The 23,717-nt window shown below is 43.3% G+C and overlaps 1 protein-coding gene across 1 annotated transcript in view; it reads right to left on the bottom strand.

The window, feature by feature from the left end:
* The window catches only part of LOC106571394 (plasminogen), a 28,602-nt gene extending 11,179 nt beyond the window's left edge, over window positions 1-17,423 (bottom strand). The window contains exons 1-11 of the mRNA XM_014144436.2: window positions 17,153-17,423; window positions 16,328-16,463; window positions 16,127-16,233; window positions 15,541-15,655; window positions 3,723-3,862; window positions 3,474-3,594; window positions 2,788-2,906; window positions 2,385-2,547; window positions 2,114-2,238; window positions 1,737-1,896; window positions 1,198-1,391 (exon numbers count right to left, since the gene is read on the bottom strand). Of these exons, the coding sequence (XP_013999911.1) occupies window positions 1,198-1,391; window positions 1,737-1,896; window positions 2,114-2,238; window positions 2,385-2,547; window positions 2,788-2,906; window positions 3,474-3,594; window positions 3,723-3,862; window positions 15,541-15,655; window positions 16,127-16,233; window positions 16,328-16,463; window positions 17,153-17,201 (1,429 nt within the window). The 5' untranslated portion in view covers window positions 17,202-17,423. The remainder of the gene's footprint in view (window positions 1-1,197; window positions 1,392-1,736; window positions 1,897-2,113; window positions 2,239-2,384; window positions 2,548-2,787; window positions 2,907-3,473; window positions 3,595-3,722; window positions 3,863-15,540; window positions 15,656-16,126; window positions 16,234-16,327; window positions 16,464-17,152) is intronic.
* Between the last annotated feature and the right edge of the window lie 6,294 nt (window positions 17,424-23,717).

The raw sequence follows: 23,717 nt of genomic DNA, 5'->3' as shown, positions 1-23,717 counted from the left end.
TTACACTCTGTAACTGTTTTAAAGTCATGGTGAAATCCCTGAGTATTGAAACACCATCCAAAGTGTAACTTCACCATGCTCAAAGGGGTATTCATTGCTTTTTATATTTTTACCAATGTACCAATAGGTGACCTTTGCAAGGCATTGGAAAACCTCCCTGGTCTTTGTGGTTGAATCTGTGTTTGAAATTCACTGCTCGACTGAGGGACCTTACAGGTTATTATATGTGTGTACAGAGATGAGGTAATCGTTAAAAAATCATGTTAAACACTATTATTGCATACAGAGTGAGTCCAAGCAACTTATTATGAGACTTGTTAAAGATGCACTATGCAGAAATTCCGCCGGCATTTCCTGGTTGCTAAAATTCTAATAGTTAATTTCAGTTTATGTGACAAAATAAGCAAATATAGTGTGGATAATCATTGTACCATCTAAACTGCTGTGAAATATATTTTCCAAAAGCAAAAATATTATATTGTTCAGCTGTTTGAAGCTGGTGTACAAAACCGAAAGTAAAAGAAGCAAAAACGAAATGTAAGAACATACCCCCCCCAAAAAATGCTAACCTCTTCTGTTATTGTAATGGTGAGAGGTTAGTATGTCTTGGTGGCATGATACTTGTCTAACTTTCTCGCTCATCATTATTCATGATTCATTCAGGTTTATCTTGTATCATGGTAGTATCCACATTAATGTAGAAGTGTTTAGAAACATATTCTATTCTTATTTACAATAAAAGGGACTCCAAAATGACACAATATATTTTTTACCATTAATTTCTATTGGGCACAGAATAATCTTAAAATACAACCAAAACTAACAGCAAATGCATCCAACAAGTTTGTATAGTCACAAGCTTAATGTAGTCATTGCATGCTAGGAATACGAACCAAATACTTGGCATTTTACTACTTTAATACACACATAAGTGAATACTTTTGGTCCCCAAAAATGGGGGGACTATGTACAAAAAGTGCTGGAATTTCTAAACGGTTCACTATGGATGAAAATACCCTCAAATCAAAGGTGACACTCTGCACTTTAACCTCATAATCATTGTATAATTTCAAATCCAAATTGCTGGAGTACAGAGCCAAAACAACAAAATATGTGTCACCGATGCAATACTTTTGGAGATCACTGTATATTTTCAAAATAGCTTCCCAAGCACTGATGAAAGGATGGATAGATTACCTCTGCTGTCATCTGAGGGTGTCTGGGAGGGTTTTGGCTTGGGCTGGTCATGTTTGTCAGGTTTAGGAGTAGGCTTGGGAGCAGTTGGGCATCTATTCACACTGCAGAACTCCCAACGAACAGAGGGGTCAGTGGTGTAGCACCATGGTGCACGGTCGCCATCAGGGTTCCTACACAGGTTTCTTCTCAAATCGCTGTGAAGCACATATAAAAGACATAATGTCCTCAGACACTGAAGATGACATATTACATTGTTTGGCTTTTAATCACTAGATAGTAGAAGACAGAGATAGAGCTAGAGATATGCATTACCCACTAGACACAGACATCAGTTCAACATCTAGTTTTGATTTACATTTGATTTACACAAGTTCCAAATGCCCTTACGTTGATGACTTTTTGCAAATCTAATCAGTTTTTCACATTGATTCAGTGTCATCACATAGATTTTTGTAGTTTGAAAATACGTGGAAACAACGTAGATTCAACCAGTTTTTGCCCAGTGGTTAGAGATTATTTGACTATGCTCTAGGCCTCACGCTTTAGGGAAGACCTGCGGTGTCTTATTGTGACTGTGAGGTGTCATCGAGCTCCAGGACTGGCATCTCTTCCCACTGATGGTCTCCGTCACCATACCACGATAGTCGGTCCCGTGGTCCACATAGCAGTCTTCCTCAGCTGGAGGGGGAGCTGCGTAATCTGAGGTTTAAAAACAGTATGAGCCACATCAACCAAATGAAATATGAATTTTGGTGAAAAATGTAGGCTGTATGGATTGCTAGTGGATGACATAAGTTTCGCTACGTAGTTAGTATATAGCAATTTTAGCATTTGGGAAAGCTATATAAATCCAATGCATTAACATCATCATCATAATCTTCATTATCATCATCATCATGATGCAGTGTCAAGTGACCTGGTCCAGGAACATCTCCACAGCTAGGCACCTTGCAGTACTCCCAGCGCGTCTCTGGGTCTGTAGTAAAGCACCAGGGCATCTTCTCATGGTCTGGGTTCCTGCAGTAGTTCAGTTCCAGGCCTCTGACAGGAACACAAACAACCACTCATATTGGTTAAATCACAGTCAGCCTGTATCTATAAGACATTGATCTACTGCACTGAGAAACGCAAAGTTCGGTTCTTGCTTGAGTAAAAACAAGTTGCCCAATCTCGTGGGTTGATCTTACTTGCATGGGTAGTTGTCTGGAGTTCTGTTGTGCTGTTGGGGTGTCTGAGTTGCCCAGACCTGACAGGCTTTCCCAGATGCTGTCACTCCGATGGTTCCCCTGTAGGCACTGCCGTCGCCTGTGGCACAGGTGAGCTCCTCCACCACCCTGGGAGGCTCAGAGGCTAGGGGAGAGGGAAAGAGTGAGGAGAACTCCCTGGGAGATAGTAAACTCATGTTTTAATTAAATTGTTTATATTTATGTGAAAGAGCAGGGGAAACAGGGGTCATGGGAGACAAAAGAGATACAAGATGAAGATAATAAATGGGGTGACAGAGTCGCTAGTAGGGAGTAGAAGGGGTCCAGGTTACGAAAGCAATAGACAATGTACAACACTATTACTAGTATATCTATGATAGCTCACTGCAGCGAGGGATAGAGCAGAAGTCCCAGCGTTTGGAGGGGCTGGTGGTGAAACACCAGGGTCTGGGGTCTCCGTCTGGGTTCCTACAGTAATTTTCCTCCAGGTATTTCTCAAGAAGACTGGAGAGACAGGGAGCGGGGCGGTGGGGGACGAGATGAAGGAGCACATGGTTAGACATATACAGTGAGCCCAAAAATATTGGGACAGTGACACAGTTTTTGTTTTTTGGCTCTGTACTCCAGCACTTTGGATTTGAAATGATGAGGTTAAAGTGCAGATTATAAACCTTAACGGGTGCAGATTATTTCATCCTTAACGGGTGAAATTAAAGCAGTTTAGAAATGAAAGCAGTTTTTGTAAAAAATTGTATTTAACTAGGCAAGTCAGTTAAGAACAAATTCTTATTTTCAATGACGGCCTAGGAACAGTGGGTTAACTGCCTTGTCAGCTCGGGGATTCAATCTTGCAACCTTTCGGTTACTAGTCCAACGCTCTAACCACTAGGCTATCTGCTGCCCCGATTATTCCATTTTAGGGGACATTAATGTGGATGCTATGGATAATCCTGAATGAATCGTGATGTAATGATGAGTGAGAAAGTTACACCCGCACAAGGGCCCAAAACACTACAAAAGAAAAACAGAGAGAGAGAGAGAGAGAGAGAGAGAGAGAGAGAGAGCTATTACGCGCTGGGAATGTAGCCATGGTTGTGAGGTTTCTGGGCATTCCAGTGCTGGCAGGTGTAGCCATTCTCAGTGGTGGAGATCTTTCCCCTGTAGTTCTTACCATTGCAGTGCATACATTCCTCTATGGACCAAACAACACTTTGTTAAATATTGATAGTATTTTAGTGGTTTTGAAATCTTAACTTTTGTGCCAACATGACACCAGCAGTTTCATTAGCTTATTGGGACATAACAAGATATTGAGGGTACCGCTGCAGTTCTGGACGTTACAGGTCTCCCATCTGGTGCCAGGGTCTGTTGTGTAGCACCAGGGACCTTTGCTGTCCCCATCAGGGTTTCTGCAGAAGTTGGACTCCAGGTCGGCTTTGGGGTGTGTTGACGGAGTCATGCTGTAAGAGACATTCACACAGATAATGTTAATTTAATTCAGGTGTTAAGAAATCTAACCTCACAAGTTACTTAAGAGATTGAACAGGATCTTAAGCACTTACAAATTCATAACATATTGTATGAATTTGATTTTTGTTGTTGTTGCAGGATGTGGGTGATTTCATTTGGCCCCCCAAGTTTTCAGAGCAAAATATTTGTTTTATTGTTGTACATAACAGACTGTAAAAACACCAGCAAATCAGCTCCAAATGATTTTCATTTTGGAAATCTGTTCCAAAGTATTCTCGTGTATAGTAGAGCGATATATGTAGGGTTGCAAGGCTATCGGTAATTTACCAAAGTTAACTGGAATCTTCAGTCATTTTGGTAATTAACAGAAAATAAATGGCAATCTATCGTAACTTTGGTAATTTATACTTGAGTAACTTCAAAAATGTGTATTTATATAGAGTATTCATTTTTTTTTTATATCTGTGTCCATATTGTCTACGAGTTTCTAGTAGATAGACCATATGATTCAAGAGAAAATAGCATAATTAATGGAACAAAGCATCTAATCAACAATGGCATTATTTTCAATTTTCAATTACCTCTTCCAACTATTTACTTTTTCACAACTGCCAACAGTTTGACTCCAAAACATTGACAACAAATACATATTGACATAGTAAAATAAATCAAAGTGTGTTAAGGGTATTTCATGCTGAAACCCTCATATTGAACACATTATATTCACTAAGTAGATGGTTTATATGTAAGATAATGTTTTACAGCTTTGTCATTCTATATACAATAAAAGTTTGGACACACCTACTAATTCAAGTTTTTTTTCTTACATTTGTACTATTCAAAGTTGCCACCCTTTGCCTTGATGACAGCTTTACACACTCTTGGCATTCACTCAACCAACTTCACCTGGAATGCTTTTCCAACAGTCTTCAAGGAGTTCCCACATATGCTGAACACTTGTTGGCAGCTTTTCCTTCACTCTGCAGTCCAACTCATCCCAAACCATCTCAATTGGGTTGAGGTTGGGTGATTGTGGAGGCCAGGTCATCTGATGCCGCACTCCAATCACTCTCCTTCTTGGTCAAATAGCTCTTACACAGCCTGGAAGTGTGTTGGGTCATTGTCCTGTTGAAAAACAAATGACTGTCCCACTAAGCGCAAACCAGATGGGAAGGCGTATCGCTGCAGAATGCTGTGGTAGCCATGCTGGTTAAGTGTGCCTTGAATTCTAAAAACATCAGAGACAGTGTCACCAGCAAAGCACCATCACACATCACACCTCCTCCTCCATGCTTCACGGTGGGAACCACACATGTGGAGATCATCCATTCACCTACTCTGCATCTCATAAAGACACTTCTGTTGGAACCAAAAATCGCAAATTTGGAATCATCAGACCAAAGGACAGACTTCAACCAGTCTAATGTACATTGCTCATGTTTCTTTGCCCAAGTAAGTCTCTTCTTATTATTGGTCTCCTTTAGTAGTGGTTTCTTTGCCAAAATTCGACAATGAAGGCCTTATTCATGCAGTCTCCTCTGAACAGTTGATGTTGAGATGTGACTGTTACTTGAACTCTGTGAAGCATTTATTTGGGGTGCAATTTCTTAGGCTGGTAACTATAATGAACTTATCCTCTGGAGCAGAGGTAAGTCTGGGTCTTCCTCTCCTGTAGCAGGCCTCATGAGAGCCAGTTTCATCATAGCGATTGATGGTGTTTGTGACTGCACTTGATGAAACATTCAAAGTTCTTGTAATTTTCAGGATTGACTGACCTTTATGTCTTAAAGTAATGTTGGACTGTCGTTTCTCTTTGCTAATTTGAGCTGTTCTTGCCATAATATGGATTTGGTATTTTCCAAATAGGGATATCTTTTGTATACCACCCCTACCTTGTCACAACATAACTGATTGGCTCAAACACATTAAGAAGGAAATAAATTCCACAAATTAACTTTTAACAAGGCACACCTGTTAATTGAAATGCATTCCAGGTGACTACCTCATGAAGCTGGTTGAGAGAATGCCAAGAGTGTGCAAAGCTGCCATCAAGGCAAAGGTGGCTACTTTGAAGAATCTCAAATATATTTTGATTTGTTTAACACTTTTTTGGTTACTACATGATTCCATAAATGTTATTTCATAGTGTTGATGTCTTCACTATTATTCTACAATGTATAAAATAGTAAAAATAAAGGTGTGTCCAAACTTTTGACTGGTACTGTATATATTTTTTGTATCTTATTTAATTATTTCATATATTTTACACGTGATAAGGCCACAATATGTCTTGTGATAGATTACATAAAATCCTTGAAAGACACGAAAATTCTGGTAGTTTACTGGTAAACTCAAAGTATCCAGTAATATACCCTCCCTTTGCAACCCTAGATACAGTGCCTTCGGAAAGTATTCAGACCCCTTGACTTTTTCCACATATTGGTAACAGTCTTATTCTAAAATGGATTCAATAAATAAAACATCCTCAGCAATCTACGCACAATACGCAATAATGACAAAGCGAAAACAGGTTTTTCGAATTTTTTGCAAATGTATTAAAAAATAAAAACAGAAATACCTTATTTACATAAGTATTCAGACCCTTTGCTATGAGACTCGAAATTGAGCTTAGGTGCATCCTGTTTCCATTGATCATCCTTGAGATGTTTCTACAACTTGATTGGATCCACCTGTGAAAAATTCAAGTGATTGGACATGATTTGGAAGGTCACACACCCGTCTATATAAGGTCCAACAGTTAACAGTACATGTCAGAGCAAAAACCAAGCCATGAGGTCGAAGGAATTGTCCGTAGAGCTCCCAGACAGGATTGTGTCGAGGCATAGATCTGGGGAAGGGTAGCAAAACATTTCTGCAGCACTGAAGGTCCCCAAGAACACAGTGGCCTCCATCATTCTTAAATAGAAGAAGTTTGGAACCACCAAGACTCTTCCTAGTACTGGCTGCCCCCCCAAACTGAGCAGTCGGGGGAGAAGGGTCTTGGTCAGGCTGGTGACCAAGCACCCGATGGTCACTCTGACAGAGCTCTAGAATTCCTCTGTGGAGTTGGGATAAACTTACAGAAGGACCACCATCTCTGCAGCACTCCAACAATCAGGGCTTTATGGTTGAGTGACCAGACGGAAGCCACTCCTCAGAAATAAGGCACATGACAGCACGCTTAGAATTTGCCAAAAGGCACCTAAAGACTCTCAGGCCAAGAGAAACAAGATTCTCTGGTCTGATGAAACCAAGATTGAACTGTTTAGCCTGAATGACAAGCGTCACACCAGCAGCAGGGACTGAGATACTAGTCAGAATTGAGGCAAAGATGAACGGAGAAAAGTACAGATAGATCCTTGATGAAAACCTGCTCCAGAGCGCTCAGGACCTCAGACTGGGGTGAAGGTTCACTTTCCAAAAGGACAACGACCCTAAGCACACAGCCAAGATAATGCAGGAGTGGCTTCAGGACAGGTCTCTGGATGTCCTTGAGTGGCCCAGCCAGAGCCCGGACTTAAACCCAATCTCTGAAGAGACCTGAAAATAGCTGTGCAGTAACGCTCCCCATCCAACCAGACAGAGATTGAGGGGATCTGCAGAGAAGAATGGGGGAAACTCCCCAAATACAGGTGTGCCAAACTTGTAGCGTCATACCCAAGAAGACTCAAGGGTGTAATCGCTGTCAAAGGTGCATCAACAAAGTACTGAGTAAATGGTCTGAATATGTATGTAAATGTGATATTTCCGTTTTTTATAAACTTCTAAAAATGTAATTTGTTATTATGGGGTATTGTGTGTAGATTGATGAGGAATAAATAGAATGTCATCAATTTTAGAATAATGCTGTATCCTAACAAAATGTTGAAAAAGTCATGGGGTCTAAATACTTTCCAAAGGTATACAAATGTAAGCAAGGTTTGATAGCAAGGTTTGAAATTATTTAGTCAAATAGTATATCTGATTGGGATTCTTGCAGTCAATTTGCAGTCTACAAATTATTTGTAATTATGTTTCGCTACTTTCAAAACTGCAGGCAAAAATTATACAAAACCTTTACAACCCATTTTAATCCATATTATGTAAATAAAATACTTAATAGGAATATGAGAAATATTGTACAAGTCAGGGACAGCTATGGGCGGGCCTTAGGTGGCCTGGCCCGATCTAACGTACCCCCTTGCCCGTCCAAATAAAAATATAGAAATATTGATCATTTATTTGACCGAAACGTGCGCCAACAGGAAGACTCCTCAATCTCATTTATAGGTTCCGAGAGAGCGAAACAGCGCCCCTCTGTCTAAGTATGTGTTGACCATTCATCCGATGCTGTCTGGACCAAAAGAGTATGGCATGTCATACTATTTCTGTCCAGAGAGCATCAGATACATGGGCCATATATAGAGGGGCGCTGTTTCGCTCGCTCGGCTGCTTTGTCCAGTGATATAGTTTCAGCAGAGAGGAAGAGGAGAAGCGAGAGGGCTCAATCTCACCAAAATCTGTCCAGTATAAATCCAATGTGTTTCTTTGGGAATAATATGCAGACATAAACTTCCCGCCTTTGGGACAAAGACTCCCGATTATGGTAGCCCCCCGCACCTCTCTGATTTAGAGAGTTTGGGTTAAATACGGAAGACACATTTCAGTAGAATGCATTTAGTAGTACAACTGTGGGGACATGATTATCTCGTCATTATATAGCGCTCTCTGGTTTCAGCCTTTTGTGACTTGGAAACAATGTTGCCATGTTCGCGGTTTTCCATATAATTGGGCTACTTTGTAAACGATGTTGCGGGTTTTTGGGCTATTTCTAAATTGCACCGCGCCCGCCAAGGCATTTCTCTTAAAAATATATATATTTCGGCCGCGACCGGGAGATCCATGGGGCGGCGCACAATTGGCCCAGCGTCGTCCCATTATTTAGGGGAGGGTTTGGCCGGCAGTGATTTATGCATGCTCAGTCTTTGGTCTCGGGGGCTGCCGGAGTGGAAATTGGAAATGGAAGTTTGGAACTCTCTCTTGTGGTTATTTTTTATAGGAAAAAGTCCTCAATGAAACTGACATTAGGCGAAATGTGGAGAATTATGCATTTGCCTCTGTTGGCCATCAAGTAGAATATTAATGTATATGTCATTGTAGGCTACCATTTGATACAATACATATGTTGAAATGATGATATCACTGGAGTCATTGCAAATCAATTTGTGCCACTTATGTAGCCTACATGGAGCTGACAAACCAATGTATTAAATAGCCTATACCTTCAGTTTATTGTTGTTGTAGCCTTGTGTTATTATGAACGCATTAGATTGACGGTAAACCTATTCAAAAAATAAACACTGTCTGTTGTTTACAAACAAATTCAGTTCATATACATATTATTCATTTTTTATTCAGTGATTGAAATGATGACCCCATCCTCCGTATCCTATTCGAGCAGGCTATTAGGGAAACAAGCACTTCTTACTGCGAAATCGCCTTGCTATTTATCTTGAATAAATGAGTCTGTTAATTTGAACTAAGCAAGCAGCTAAATTGTTCAGTTTACATCTTGTTTACATCTTGTCTACATCTTGTCTAGGCTACTGTAGGCTATCTGAAATTAGATGTAGGCCTATCAGGGGCTATAGGCTACCTGCCTTTATCTTAGCAAACCATAGCAAAAAGTAATTGGATTTTAGTCTGTGGCCCATACCCAGGGGCGCTGCCAGGGATTGTGTGCCCTATGAAAAGATATCACATTAGGCCCCACCACCACAGGCCCCACCAACCCTGCGCAATTGCTGTAAGCACACACCTCCAGAACCCAATCAACCAATTCAAAGCTTTAAATAACTCTACCTTTGCAGGTTTGGAACTCTCTTGTAGTCCAATATTTACTGTACGATATTTACTGACTGTAAGCTGTGAAAATATAACACTGTACAGACATGCATGCAACATTCTGCATACAGTGGAATTCACTATTTGATGCAAAACTGATACCCTCTATAAGAAAAGTACTAAAGGTAATCTTTTACAGTCTAAATGTAATTTTAATGGTAAAAGTCTTGAATGGAAAATTCTCTTAACATTAATGAATAACTTAAAATAAATATAGCTTAAATATACATTAACCTCTTCAATTATAATAAATTAACATTATCATCTATAGAATGACATAACAAACAATATAATAAAACCAGCCTCAGATTTGTGAACTAAATATACATACCAACTAAAAAATCAGCAGCCGTAAAAGTGGAAATGGAAAATGGAAAACAAAATGGAAATGAAAAGGCCTGATAGTGGCGCTAGAGGAAAGGTCAAGTCGTCACCAAATCAATAGGTGTCTTCCACTTGGGGTCTTGATTGTGCACAACAAATTTTATGGCAATCCAGCCATTACTTTGAGATATATCTTGTTCTCAGTCTGTTCTCAGCAATACAGAGGCTCTCTGGATGTTTACTTTTTGCCAAAAAATAAATAAATAAAATAAACCGTTAGTTTTATTAGTACATTGCAAATAAAATAGTATATTAATGATGATAGGTTAATAATTGAATATTGAAAAAAAGTTACAGTCACAGGCCCTTAGAATTGTCCTAACCCACCCATACGGCGCCCCTGCCTGTACCTATTGAAATGACAAGTCATTCTTGCAAATGGGCCATTTATAACGGTTTGCATGCATAACATCCGGCACAAAATAACAGCCAGAAAATGCGAATCATGCGAATCATCTTTTCTCTTGTCACATATTCAAATTCCCAAATTAAGTCATGTCATAGCTTGCAATAATTATTATTTTGAGAAAACTTGAATTTTGCTTGTAACATTACAAGTTACTATGATATTCCTTCTTAATTGTCTTGATAACGTTATGGAAAATGGGTTGATTGTATAGATATGGCAACTCCTCTCTTGCTATAAAATGTTTTCAGGTCTTTATAGCAGGTTGTGAGTGGTCATTGTTCTAGAAATTTGAACTTGACCTGGCAACCCTGGTTGGAAACGAAAGTCGGCGGGTGCACAGTGCACTGTTAGGGTAGTGCGCGGGAGCAATAGGTCTAGCTGATTGAGTTGCGGCTGTCAGTGAAAAGCGTCTAAAATATGTGTTAAACATAATTTGCTTTGAGTATAATTTCAAATGTTGCATCAAGAAAAAGGGAAGGGGGTGTGGCGAAGATATGTTGCGTCTCTCGAGAATGGATGAATATTTAGGAAAGTGCCCATTTGACAATGTCTGATTTCTGATTGTTTTAACTCACCACATACACCACCATTTTTTTCTTCGCCTCACGCAACTCAACGAAGTCTGTTTTTTCTTTACATGCATTGCAACTGATAGTTCCTCGATATTTGAACAATCTTTCCAACACGCCCAATCACCAAGCCTTGGTGTGAAAGAGCAAAATATATCCCATATATCCAGGGTAAACGTAATTAAAAACAGCTTTCTGTCCCGAACTCACTGGCCCAGGAAACACCGAGGGTCCGGAATAGGCTAGTTGATATTATACAATGTTGCAAGATCGCTAGCGAAAGCTCCGGGACGGACCAAGTGATGGTTTAATAAAATGTTGCACTTCACTAGCAATAGCTGAAGACAGATAGAAAGGGAGCTAGATAGGCAGATTAGAGAGATGAATATGATTGAAAGAACAAGAATTTTTATCAGGATATTTTCTACTGTTTTTATCTGTTGGCTTTAGGCCTATTCATTTTACTTGGTTGACGATGGAAGTTGTAGGCCTACTGCGGCATCTCTGAGTTCTATGCTCTCGTTTCTTTAGCCGCCAATGGATCACAGAGTATCCATGTGTCGAAATGACAGAGGCTGGTGCTGACGCCATAATTGAATTTTAACTTTTAGATTTTTATAATTTTAGTTCATATTTTTATGATTAACCACGTGACAATGATTTTGAGAAAGTAAAACGTTATTATTACAAATATTACAACTACAAATATTGACATTTACATGGTTTTTAGAGTGAAGTACATCGGAAAAAAGCAAAAGAAAACTGCAAGACTGAATAGGAGAAAAAACAAGCAACAAACAAAGAAGATAGGCTTTTGAAAAATAACTATTTTTCATAAAATTGTAGTTATCTTAGCAAGCTGAATTGTTTACCAGTTGCTAAGCAGTTGCTAGGGACTCTTTTGGAAGAAGCTAGCTAGCTAACGAAGAACAACAAAGAATATCTAGTTAACAGAAGAAAAGAAAGAGAAAATCAGGACAGAAGAAAAAGGATATCAAAGTGAAACAGTTCTCTAAAGACACAGGAGACAATAATACAAGAAACAACACTTCTGTAGCTTGTCAACTATGTGTCTGTCTATCCCTGTTCTCTCCTCTCTGCACAGGCCATACAAACGCTTCACACCGCGTGGCCGCTGCCACTCTAACCTGGTGGTCCCAGCGCGCACGACCCACGTGGAGTTCCAGGTCTCCGGCAGCCTCTGGAACTGCCGGTCTGCAGCCAACAAGGCTGAGTTCATCTCAGCCTATGCTACCCTCCAGTCCCTAGACTTCCTTTCGCTGACGGAAACATGGATTACCACAGATAACACTGCTACTCCTACTGCTCTCTCTTCGTCTGCCCACGTTTTCTCGCATACCCCTAGAGCATCGAGCCAGCGGGGTGGTGGCACTGGAATCCTCATCTCTCCCAAGTGGACATTCTCTCTTTCTCCCCTGACCCATCTGTCTATCTCCTCATTTGAATTCCATGCTGTCACAGTTACCAGCCCTTTCAAGCTTAACATCCTTATCATTTATCGCCCTCCAGGTTCCCTTGGAGAGTTCATCAATGAGCTTGACGCCTTGATAAGTTCCTTTCCTGAGGATGGCTCACCTCTCACAGTTCTGGGTGACTTTAACCTCCCCACGTCTACCTTCGACTCATTCCTCTCTGCCTCCTTCTTTCCACTCCTCTCCTCTTTCGACCTCACCCTCTCACCTTCCCCCCCTACTCACAAGGCAGGCAATACGCTTGACCTCATCTTTACTAGATGCTGTTCTTCCACTAATCTCATTGCAACTCCCCTCCAAATCTCCGACCACTACCTTGTATCCTTTTCCCTCTTGCTCTCATCCAACACTTCTCACTCTGCCCCTACTCGGATGGTATTGCGCCGTCCCAACCTTCGCTCTCTCTCTCCCGCTACTCTCTCCTCTTCCATCCTATCATCTCTTCCCTCTGCTCAAACCTTCTCCAACCTATCTCCTGATTCTGCCTCCTCAACCCTCCTCTCCTCCCTTTCTGCATCCTTTGATTTTCTCTGTCCCCTATCCTCCAGGCCGGCTCGGTCCTCCCCTCCTGCTCCGTGGCTCGACGACTCACTACGAGCTCACAGAACAAAGCTCCGGGCAGCCGAGCGGAAATGGAGGAAAACTCGCCTCCCCTGCGGACCTGGCATCCTTTCACTCACTCCTCTCTACATTCTCCTCTTCTGTCTCTGCTGCTAAAGCCACTTTCTACCACTCTAAATTCCAAGCATCTGCCTCTAACCCTAGGAAGCTCTTTGCTACCTTCTCCTCCCTCCTGAATCCTCCTCCCCCTCCCCCCCTCCTCCCTCTCTGCGGATGACTTCGTCAACCATTTTGAAAAGAAGGTTGACGATATCCGATCCTCGTTTGCTAAGTCAAACGACACTGCTGGTCCTGCTCACACTGCCCTACCCTGTGCTTTGACCTCTTTCTCCCCTCTCTCTCCAGATGAAATCTCGCGTCTTGTGACGGCCGGCCGCCCAACAACCTGCCCACTTGACCCTATCCCCTCCTCTCTTCTCCAGACCATTTCCGGAGACCTTCTCCCCTTCCTCACCTCGCTCATCAACTCATCCTTGACCGCTGGCTACGTCCCTTCCGTCTTCAAGAGAGCGAGAGTTGCACCCCTTCTGAAAAAAACCTACACTCGATCCCTCCGATGTCAACAACTACAGACCAGTATCCCTTCTTTCTTTTCTCTCCAAAACTCTTGAACGTGCCGTCCTTGGCCAGCTCTCCTGCTATCTCTCTCAGAATGACCTTCTTGATCCTAATCAGTCAGGTTTCAAGACTGGGCATTCAACTGAGACTGCTCTTCTCTGTGTCACGGAGGCTCTCCGCACTGCTAAAGCTAACTCTCTCTCCTCTGCTCTCATCCTTCTAGACCTATCTGCTGCCTTTGATACCGTGAACCATCAGATCCTCCTCTCCACCCTCTCCGAGCTGGGCATCTCCGGCGCCGCCCACGCTTGGATTGCGTCCTACCTGACAGGTCGCTCCTACCAGGTGGCGTGGCGAGAATCTGTCTCCGCACCACGTGCTCTCACCACTGGTGTCCCCCAGGGCTCTGTTCTAGGCCCTCTCCTATTCTCGCTATACACCAAGTCACTTGGCTCTGTCATATCCTCACATGGTCTCTCCTATCATTGCTATGCAGACGACACACAATTAATCTTCTCCTTTCCCCCTTCTGATAACCAGGCGGCGAATCGCATCTCTGCATGTCTGTCAGACATATCAGTGTGGATGACGGATCACCAGCTCAAGCTGAACCTCGGCAAGACGGAGCTGCTCTTCCTCCCGGGGAAGGACTGCCCGTTCCATGATCTCGCCATCACGGTTGACAACTCCCTTGTGTCCTCCTCCCAGAGTGCTAAGAACCTTGGCATGATCCTGGACAACACCCTGTCGTTCTCCACTAACATCAAGGCGGTGACCCGATCCTGTAGGTTCATGCTCTACAACATTCGCAGAGTACGACCCTGCCTCACACAGGAAGCGGCGCAGGTCCTAATCCAGGCACTTGTCATCTCCCGTCTGGATTACTGCAACTCGCTGTTGGCTGGGCTCCCTGCCTGTGCCATTAAACCCCTACAACTCATCCAGAACGCCGCAGCCCGTCTGGTGTTCAACCTTCCCAAGTTCTCTCACGTCACCCCGCTCCTCCGCTCTCTCCACTGGCTTCCAGTTGAAGCTCGCATCCGCTACAAGACCATGGTGATTGCCTACGGAGCTGTGAAGGGAACGGCACCTCCATACCTTCAGGCTCTGATCAGGCCCTACACCCAAACAAGGGCACTGCGTTCATCCACCACTGGCCTGCTGGCCCCCCTACCTCTGAGGAAGCACAGTTCCCGCTCAGCCCAGTCAAAACTGTTCTCTGCTCTGGCACCCCAATGGTGGAACAAGCTCCCTCACGACGCCAGGACAGCGGAGTCAATCACCACCTTCCGGAGACACCTGAAACCCCACCTCTTTAAGGAATACCTAGGATAGGATAAAGTCATCCTTCTAACCCCCCCCTTAAAAGATTTAGATGCACTATTGTAAAGTGGTTGTTCCACTGGATATCATAAGGTGAATGCACCATTTTGTAAGTCGCTCTGGATAAGAGCGTCTGCTAAATGACTTAAATGTAAATGTAAATGTAAATTATTGAAATGAAACTGTTCCACGAAAATGTGCATATATACATTACTGGCACGCAGATTTGTAGAAATGGTAGGATAGGTTGTAAGTTTCCACAAACTTGAAACTCACGAGTTGCCTATGGTCGTTACTTTTACAGAAATTAAAAAACAATTGTGAACGCGCAAGTCCAGTTTAAAAACGTGCCCCCTTATTGAAATCAAAGGCCTGTCCAACTGATTCGTTCTGGCGCCGGATCTGGTACAAGTTGTTGCAGAGCATACTTAGGCCTTTGTGGATATGTTGATGCCCATCTCTGGCAAGTCTTCCCTGAGTTTGTTTTGGACTTTGTTCCTCTGTAGTCCATACCGATTCCATTTACACACTCCATCAAGTACGCTGTAAAGACAGAGAATAAGATGTCTCAACAGTAGTAGGTGGGTTGATTGGTTAGTAATCTTTGACTTTTTATTTAGCAAGTTCAGCAGTGTACCAAAAGCCCCTCTTGGGTAGTTAAAAAGCATCATCAGGATTTTACTATCTGAGATGTTTTCATATATGGTCAGTATGGGATTTGATATACCCCATGTGCCTCCCACTGAAGGACTGATTGGACTCTCTTGTTTAGATAATCTGCTTCAACTCTTAGGTTTGTTTACTGACACAGTCCAAACCTCTTACTGGACATTCCACAAAGGTTAGTTAAATATTAACCAAAAATAATGTTGACCAATACAGTCACATGAAAATAATTTGTATTCTAATATTTGTAGTACATGAATGGACATTTTTGTATGGGTTGATACATTTTTCACAAGGGAAAATCTGTAGCTACTCATCAAGAAAAATCAGAAAAACATTAGGACTTGCCTTTCTTTTCATATAGAGAAGTGCTGGTTCTTCTCAGAACAGACTCTATTTTGCCGTTTGCTGGTATTGTCAAACATTCTTGATCCTTTTCAATGTACATGAAGGACCTACCAAGAAACATTCAGAATTCATTTTGACTATGAAATCATTTCCCCCAAATTAATTCATTATCACTATTAATGACCATAAGCATAATGATACCTGCAAGTGAAAGCTGTTTCAATGTTACACTTGACTGCACATTCCAGGACTGTGCCTACTGAGTACTCCCTCTTCACCAAAGAGAGAATCCAGGCGCCCTCTGTTTTTGCATATTCGTCCAGGACAACCGCACTGACTAAAAGGACAAACAGATAACAAATACTGAGTATGACTGAAAAAATTACCGGGCCCTGTTTGCTTACACTTGCTCTGTGATGCAATGCTTAAACCCAATGGTTCCTGGGCTAAACTGCTGTTACAGACCAATAACATAGAGGTTGCAACATGAAGGTCTATTGACAGATGAGTCATTTCTGGAGTGGACATACACTACAGACAAAAAACAAGTTATTTCAAAACAATTTACAAGTAAGAAAAATACATAGAAGCGTTAATGTAATAAACAGTGTTTCAACACTTTACATTGTTCTTATTACTGTGTACCGTGTAACAAGTATTGTAGTTACTCATTCTTCCACTGGAGTGTACTTCCACTACAGCAGTAAACCTGGCCCGAAATAAAGGCTAATAGATAAGTAATTACAATACACTGTACAGTACTAAGAGCAATACATCCAATGTGATTAAACTAACTGCTTCAGTTATAAGGTTTGACAGAAGATAATCTTACAAAATGATTATATTGAAGAACTAAGCACACGTGAAGTAACTTCGTAGACACAGGTACCTAGCAAAGAACTTAAGGGAACAGATAGAAGGACTAATTTCTGAATAAATGTTCAATTTGCAAGTACAAACACTGTGTGGGAATCCTTCAGTTCACTTCAACTTCCAATGCGTAAAATGATGCCAGCTATATCTTACCTGCAGATAAAAGGGTGCCTAGCAAGAACGTTGTTTTGTACAGGTCCATGATGAGCACTGTCAAGCAGCGTATAGAAACTCACCAGTTCAATACTTTTTGTGTCTTTTTAGCCATGTCAGTAAGACAAATAGATTTCACTCGTCAGTCAATCATTGGCCTAACAAGGACATGGAGCAGAGGTCAGGCTGTGTATGTCAATGGGATTTTAATACATTCACATACATAGTTCTTTCTTGATGTATTGTACAGTAGGCTACAGCTACTCCCCACCTCACTCGCCTGATGGTAGAATTTTTCATCCATAACTCCTTTTTATACTTTATGAGGCATTTGTATTCTAATCAATAATGTTTTGTGATGTCACATCACTCTGTATGCATAAACAGACACATCTCAAAAACCTTACTAGAAATGAAAGGCAGAGACAGAAGTGTTGAGTAACATGTTTATGCAATAAATAAAAGTAGATGAAAATGTTTCAGATTTTTTTGTTTCAGAGCAATTTTATGACAAATGATCTGTGCGATGTAGCTCTGTCTAAAATCGATACTAGTGGTTAATTATCAGCTAATAGAGACCCATGTCCTCTTTTGCAAACTTTACAAAACTACCTACTTTTGTTGTAGAGCAATTCACTAAATGACCTCTTTTCAGTTACTTGCTATTTATTTTTGCAAGAATTACAGCAATGGCTCCTTCATTTTGCCTCAGATATGAGTGACAGGTAAGGTCTTCTGAGAGGAGAAATTACGAGATTAGCATACCTGGTGCATGACAGATAAACTCGGCAAAAAAAGAAACATCATCTCGCTGTCAACTGCATTTATTTTCAGCAAACTTAACATGTGTAAATATTTGTATGAACATGACAAGATTCAACAACTGAGACATAAACTGAACAAGTTCCACAGACATGTGACTAACAGAAATGGAATAATGTGTCCCTGAACAAATGGGGGGTCAAAATCAAAAGTAACAGTCAGTATCTGGTGTAGACACCAGCTGCATTAAGTACTGCAGTGCATCTCCTCCTCATGGACTGCACAAGATTAGCCAGTTCTTGATGTGAGATGTTACCCCACTCTTCCACCAAGGCACCTGCAAGTTCCCTGACATTTCTGGGGGGAATGGCCCTAGCCCTCACCCTCCAATCCAACAGGTCCCAGACGTGCTCAATGGGATTGAGATCCGGGCTCTTCGCAGGCCATGGCAGAACACTGACATTCCTGTCATGCAGGAAATCACGCACAGAACGAGCAGTATGCCTGGTGGCATTGTCATGCTGGAGGGTCATGTCAGGATGAGCCTGCAGGAAGGGTAACATGCACAGCGTTGAGATTGCCTGCAATGACAACAAGCTTAGTCCGATGATGCTGTGACACATCGCCCTACACCATGACGGACCCTCCACCTCCAAATCGATCCCGCTCCAGAGTACAGGCCTCGGTGTAACGCTCATTCCTTTGACGACAAACGTGAATCCGACCATCACACCTGGTGAGACAAAACCACGACTCATCAGTGAAGAGCACTTTTTGCCAGTGCTGTCAGGTGCAGCGACAGTTGGTTTGTGCCCATAGGCAACGTTGTTGTCAGTGATGTCTGGTGAGGACCTGCCTTACAATAGGCCTACAAGCCCTCAGTCCAGCCTCTCTCAGCCTATTGCGGACAGTCTGAGCACTGATGGAGTGATTGTGCGTCCCTTGTGTAACTCGGGCAGTTGTTGTTGCCATCCTGTACATGTCCCACAGGTGTGATGTTCGGATGTACTGATCCTGTGCAGATGTTGTTACACATGGTCTGCCACTGCGAGGACGATCAGCTGTCCGCCCTGTCTCCCTGAAGCACTGTTTTAGGCTTCTCACAGTACGGACATTGCAATTTATTGCCCTGGCCACATCTGCAGTCCTCATGCCTCCTTGCAGCATGCCTAAGGCACGTTCACGCAGATGAGCAGGGACCCTGGGCATCTTTTTTGTGTGTTTTTCAGAGTCGGTAGATAGGTCTCTTTAGTGTCTTAAGTATTCATAACTGTGACCTTAATTGCCTACCGTCTGTAAGATGTTAGTGTCTTAACGACCGTTCCACAGGTGCATGTTCATTAATTGTTTATGGTTCATTGAACAACCATGGGAAACAGTGTTTAAACCCTTTACAATGAAGATCTGTGAAGTTATTTGGATTTTTATGAATTATCTTTGAATGACAGGATCCTGAAAAAGGGACATTTCTTTTTTTGCTGAGTTTACATATCTCCCTGGCATATCACATAATTTATGCAGCAGCATACAAGACATTTTTAGACTCAGGAAGATGGCGCGGTACTTTTTATGGGCAAAAAATTGTCATCAAATTGTGTTATCAAAGTCTGGCATTCTCTGGATTTATGGTGCATTCAAGACAACTGGGAACTCGGAAAACAACAAGATCGAATCATGATGTCAGTGATCTTCAGGTCGTAGCTCTAGAAAGAGGCCCGAGTTCCCGACTTGGAATTCCGAATTGGATGACCGTTCACAACGTGTTTTCCCAGCTGGAGTTTGTTTTTTAAAGAGATCCCAGTTGTCTTGAACTCAGTGAAGTCTGAGATTTCCAAGTTTCCAGTTGTTATGATCGTGGCAGAAGTCATGCTGGATTGACAGCATGGCCAATGTATTCAACCTTTTCTGGCCCATGACATTTAAATATTTATCCTTTTTAAGCTTGGAAAAGAGACCCTTAAACCCAGACTTGGACCACACAGGCTGGGTTTAAGGCTAGTGATTGCTTTGCAACACTTGCAGTTAGCCACTGATTCTTCCCAAACCACTCATTGTTGAATTAGCGATTTCCAACTTGAGTGATGTTTATGTCTTATGGTCGATGAGCGTCTATACGTTTATCTATAATTTCTCTTCATATGACAAGGATTGAAAAGGATTTGCCAGTAGATTGTCGACTTGATTCATGATGAGATTTTGAAAGTATGATGTTGACATGATCAGTTCAATCAAAGCTACGGTAGATATAATGCAATTTGCCATCATTTTATCTGTGGCCAATGACCTTGAGCCTTTTTGAATGGGCACTTATAATGTAACTCTATGGCAGCACCCAAGGGGCTTGAATTGTCGAGTTCTCCCCGTAGATTTTGCAGTGACATAGTGTCCCCATGAGTGACAGAACACTGAGCCAATCACGGCGCAACTAGAGAACATTACCAACCTCTACGCTTCGTATTTTCCGCTGGCTGCCTCTCTACCACAGAAAGCACTGGGCTAGGCTGAAACACCTGCATTTTGGAGCTGCCTTACTCAAGAAAGCAAAAAAGAGACCATGTTTGTATGCGGCTTTATTAACTCAATGATTATTTTTTTATTTTTTTACATCGCTTGCAAACTGAGGTGTGACATGTATTAATGCCAAATGTACAAACCGGTCGGCCGGGGACAGGAGCGTATTATCGGCTGAGCACATTAAGCCTAGGTGATAGGGGAGATCAAGCGCCACCACTAGCGGCTGCCTAGGCTACAGTATTATGCGTGGGAATACATGGGAAAAGATTTCCAAAATACAATCATTTTCTGGTGTTTTTACAGTCTATTATGTACAACAATGAAAAGCATTTACACATATATACACTGAGTGTACAAAACATTAAGAACACCTGCTCTTTCCATGATAGCCTGACCAGGTGAATCCAGGTGAAACCTATGATCCGATAATTGATGTCACTTGTTAAATCCACTTCAATTAGTGTAGATGACGGGGAGGAGACAGGTTAAAGAAGGATTTTTAAGCCTTCAGACAATTGGGGCATGGATTGTGTATGTGTGCCATTCATTCACATTTACATTTACATTTAAGTCATTTAGCAGACGCTCTTATCCAGAGCGACTTACAAATTGGTGCATTCACCGTATAATATCCAGTGGAACAACCACTTTACAATAGTGCATCTAAATCTTTTAAGGGGGGGGGTTAGAAGGATTACTTTATCCTATCCCAGGTATTCCTTGAAGAGGTGGGGTTTCAGGTGTCTCCGGAAGGTGGTGATTGACTCCGCTGTCCTGGCGTCATGAGGGAGCTTGTTCCACCATTGGGGTGCCAGAGCAGCGAACAGTTTTGACTGGGCTGAGCGGGAACTGTGCTTCCTCAGAGGTAGGGAGGCGAGCAGGACAGAGGTGGATGAACGGAGTGCCCTTGTTTGGGTGTAGGGCCTGATCAGAGCCTGAAGGTACGGAGGTGCCGTTCCCCTCACAGCTCCGTAGGCAAGCACCATGGTCTTGTAGCGGATGCGAGCTTCGACTGGAAGCCAGTGGAGAGAGCGGAGGAGCGGGGTGACGTGAGAGAACTTGGGAAGGTTGAACACCAGACGGGCTGCGGCGTTCTGGATGAGTTGTAGGGGTTTAATGGCACAGGCAGGGAGCCCAGCCAACAGCGAGTTGCAATAATCCAAACGGGAGATGACAAGTGCCTGGATTAGGACCTGCGCCGCTTCCTGTGTGAGGCAGGGTCGTACTCTGCGAATGTTGTAGAGCATGAACCTACAGGATCGGGTCACCGCCTTGATGTTGGTGGAGAACGACAGGGTGTTGTCCAGGGTCACGCCAAGGCTCTTAGCACTCTGGGAGGAGGACACAAGGGAGTTGTCAACCGTGATGGCGAGATCATGGAACGGGCAGTCCTTCCCCGGGAGGAAGAGCAGCTCCGTCTTGCCGAGGTTCAGCTTGAGGTGGTGATCCGTCATCCACACTGATATGTCTGCCAGACATGCAGAGATGCGATTCGCCACCTGGTTGTCAGAAGGGGGAAAGGAGAAGATTAATTGCGTGTCATCTGCATAGCAATGATATGAGAGACCATGTGAGGATATGACAGAGCCAAGTGACTTGGTGTATAGCGAGAATAGGAGTGGGCCAAGAACAGAGCCCTGGCTGACACCAGTGGTGAGAGCACGTGGTGCGGAGACAGATTCTCGCCACGCCACCTGGTAGGAGCGACCTGTCAGGTAGGACGCAATCCAAGCGTGGGCGGCGCCGGAGATGCCCAGCTCGGAGAGGGTGGAGAGGAGGATCTGATGGTTCACGGTATCAAAGGCAGCAGATAGGTCTAGAAGGATGAGAGCAGAGGAGAGAGAGTTAGCTTTAGCAGTGCGGAGAGCCTCCGTGACACAGAGAAGAGCAGTCTCAGTTGAATGCCCAGTCTTGAAACCTGACTGATTAGGATCAAGAAGGTCATTCTGAACGAGATAGCAAGAGAGCTGGCCAAGGACGGCGCGTTCAAGAGTTTTGGAGAGAAAGGAAAGAAGGGATACTGGTCTGTAGTTGTTGACATCGGAGGGATCGAGTGTAGGTTTTTTCAGAAGGGGTGCGACTCTCGCTCTCTTGAAGACGGAAGGGACGTAGCCAGCGGTCAAGGATGAGTTGATGAGCGAGGTGAGGTAGGGGAGAAGGTCTCCGGAAATGGTCTGGAGAAGAGAGGAGGGGATAGGGTCAAGTGGGCAGGTTGTTGGGCGACCGGCCGTCACAAGACGCGAGATTTCATCTGGAGAGAGAGGGGAGAAAGAGGTCAAAGCACAGGGTAGGGCAGTGTGAGCAGGACCAGCAGTGTCGTTTGACTTAGCAAACGAGGATCGGATGTCGTCAACCTTCTTTTCAAAATGGTTGACGAAGTCATCCGCAGAGAGGGAGGAGGGGGGGAGGGGGAGGAGGATTCAGGAGGGAGGAGAAGGTAGCAAAGAGCTTCCTAGGGTTAGAGGCAGATGCTTGGAGTTTAGAGTGGTAGAAAGTGGCTTTAGCAGCAGAGCCAGAAGAGGAAAATGTAGAGAGGAGGGAGTGAAAGGATGCCAGGTCCGCAGGGGAGGCGAGTTTTCCTCCATTTCCGCTCGGCTGCCCGGAGCCCTGTTCTGTGAGCTCGCAGTGAGTCGTCGAGCCACGGAGCAGGAGGGGAGGACCGAGCCGGCCTGGAGGATAGGGGACAGAGGAAATCAAAGGATGCAGAGAGGGAGGAGAGGAGGGTTGAGGAGGCAGAATCAGGAGATAGGTTGGAGAAGGTTTGAGCAGAGGGAAGAGATGATAGGATGGAAGAGGAGAGAGTAGCGGGAGAGAGAGAGCGAAGGTTGGGACGGCGCAATACCATCCGAGTAGGGGCAGAGTGAGAAGTGTTGGATGAGAGCGAGAGGGAAAAGGATACAAGGTAGTGGTCGGAGACTTGGAGGGGAGTTGCAATGAGATTAGTGGAGGAACAGCATCTAGTAAAGATGAGGTCAAGCGTATTGCCTGCCTTGTGAGTAGGGGGGGGAAGGTGAGAGGGTGAGGTCGAAAGAGGAGAGGAGTGGAAAGAAGGAGGCAGAGAGGAATGAGTCGAAGGTAGACGTGGGGAGGTTAAAGTCACCCAGAACTGTGAGAGGTGAGCCATCCTCAGGAAAGGAACTTATCAAGGCGTCAAGCTCATTGATGAACTCTCCAAGGGAACCTGGAGGGCGATAAATCATAAGGATGTTAAGCTTGAAAGGGCTGGTAACTGTGACAGCATGGAATTCAAATGAGGAGATAGACAGATGGGTCAGGGGAGAAAGAGAGA

This window comes from Salmo salar, chromosome ssa15, assembly GCF_905237065.1.
Source record: "Salmo salar chromosome ssa15, Ssal_v3.1, whole genome shotgun sequence".
NCBI classification, from domain to species: Eukaryota; Metazoa; Chordata; class Actinopteri; order Salmoniformes; family Salmonidae; genus Salmo; species Salmo salar.
This window is presented reverse-complemented; position numbering and strand designations above follow the sequence as displayed.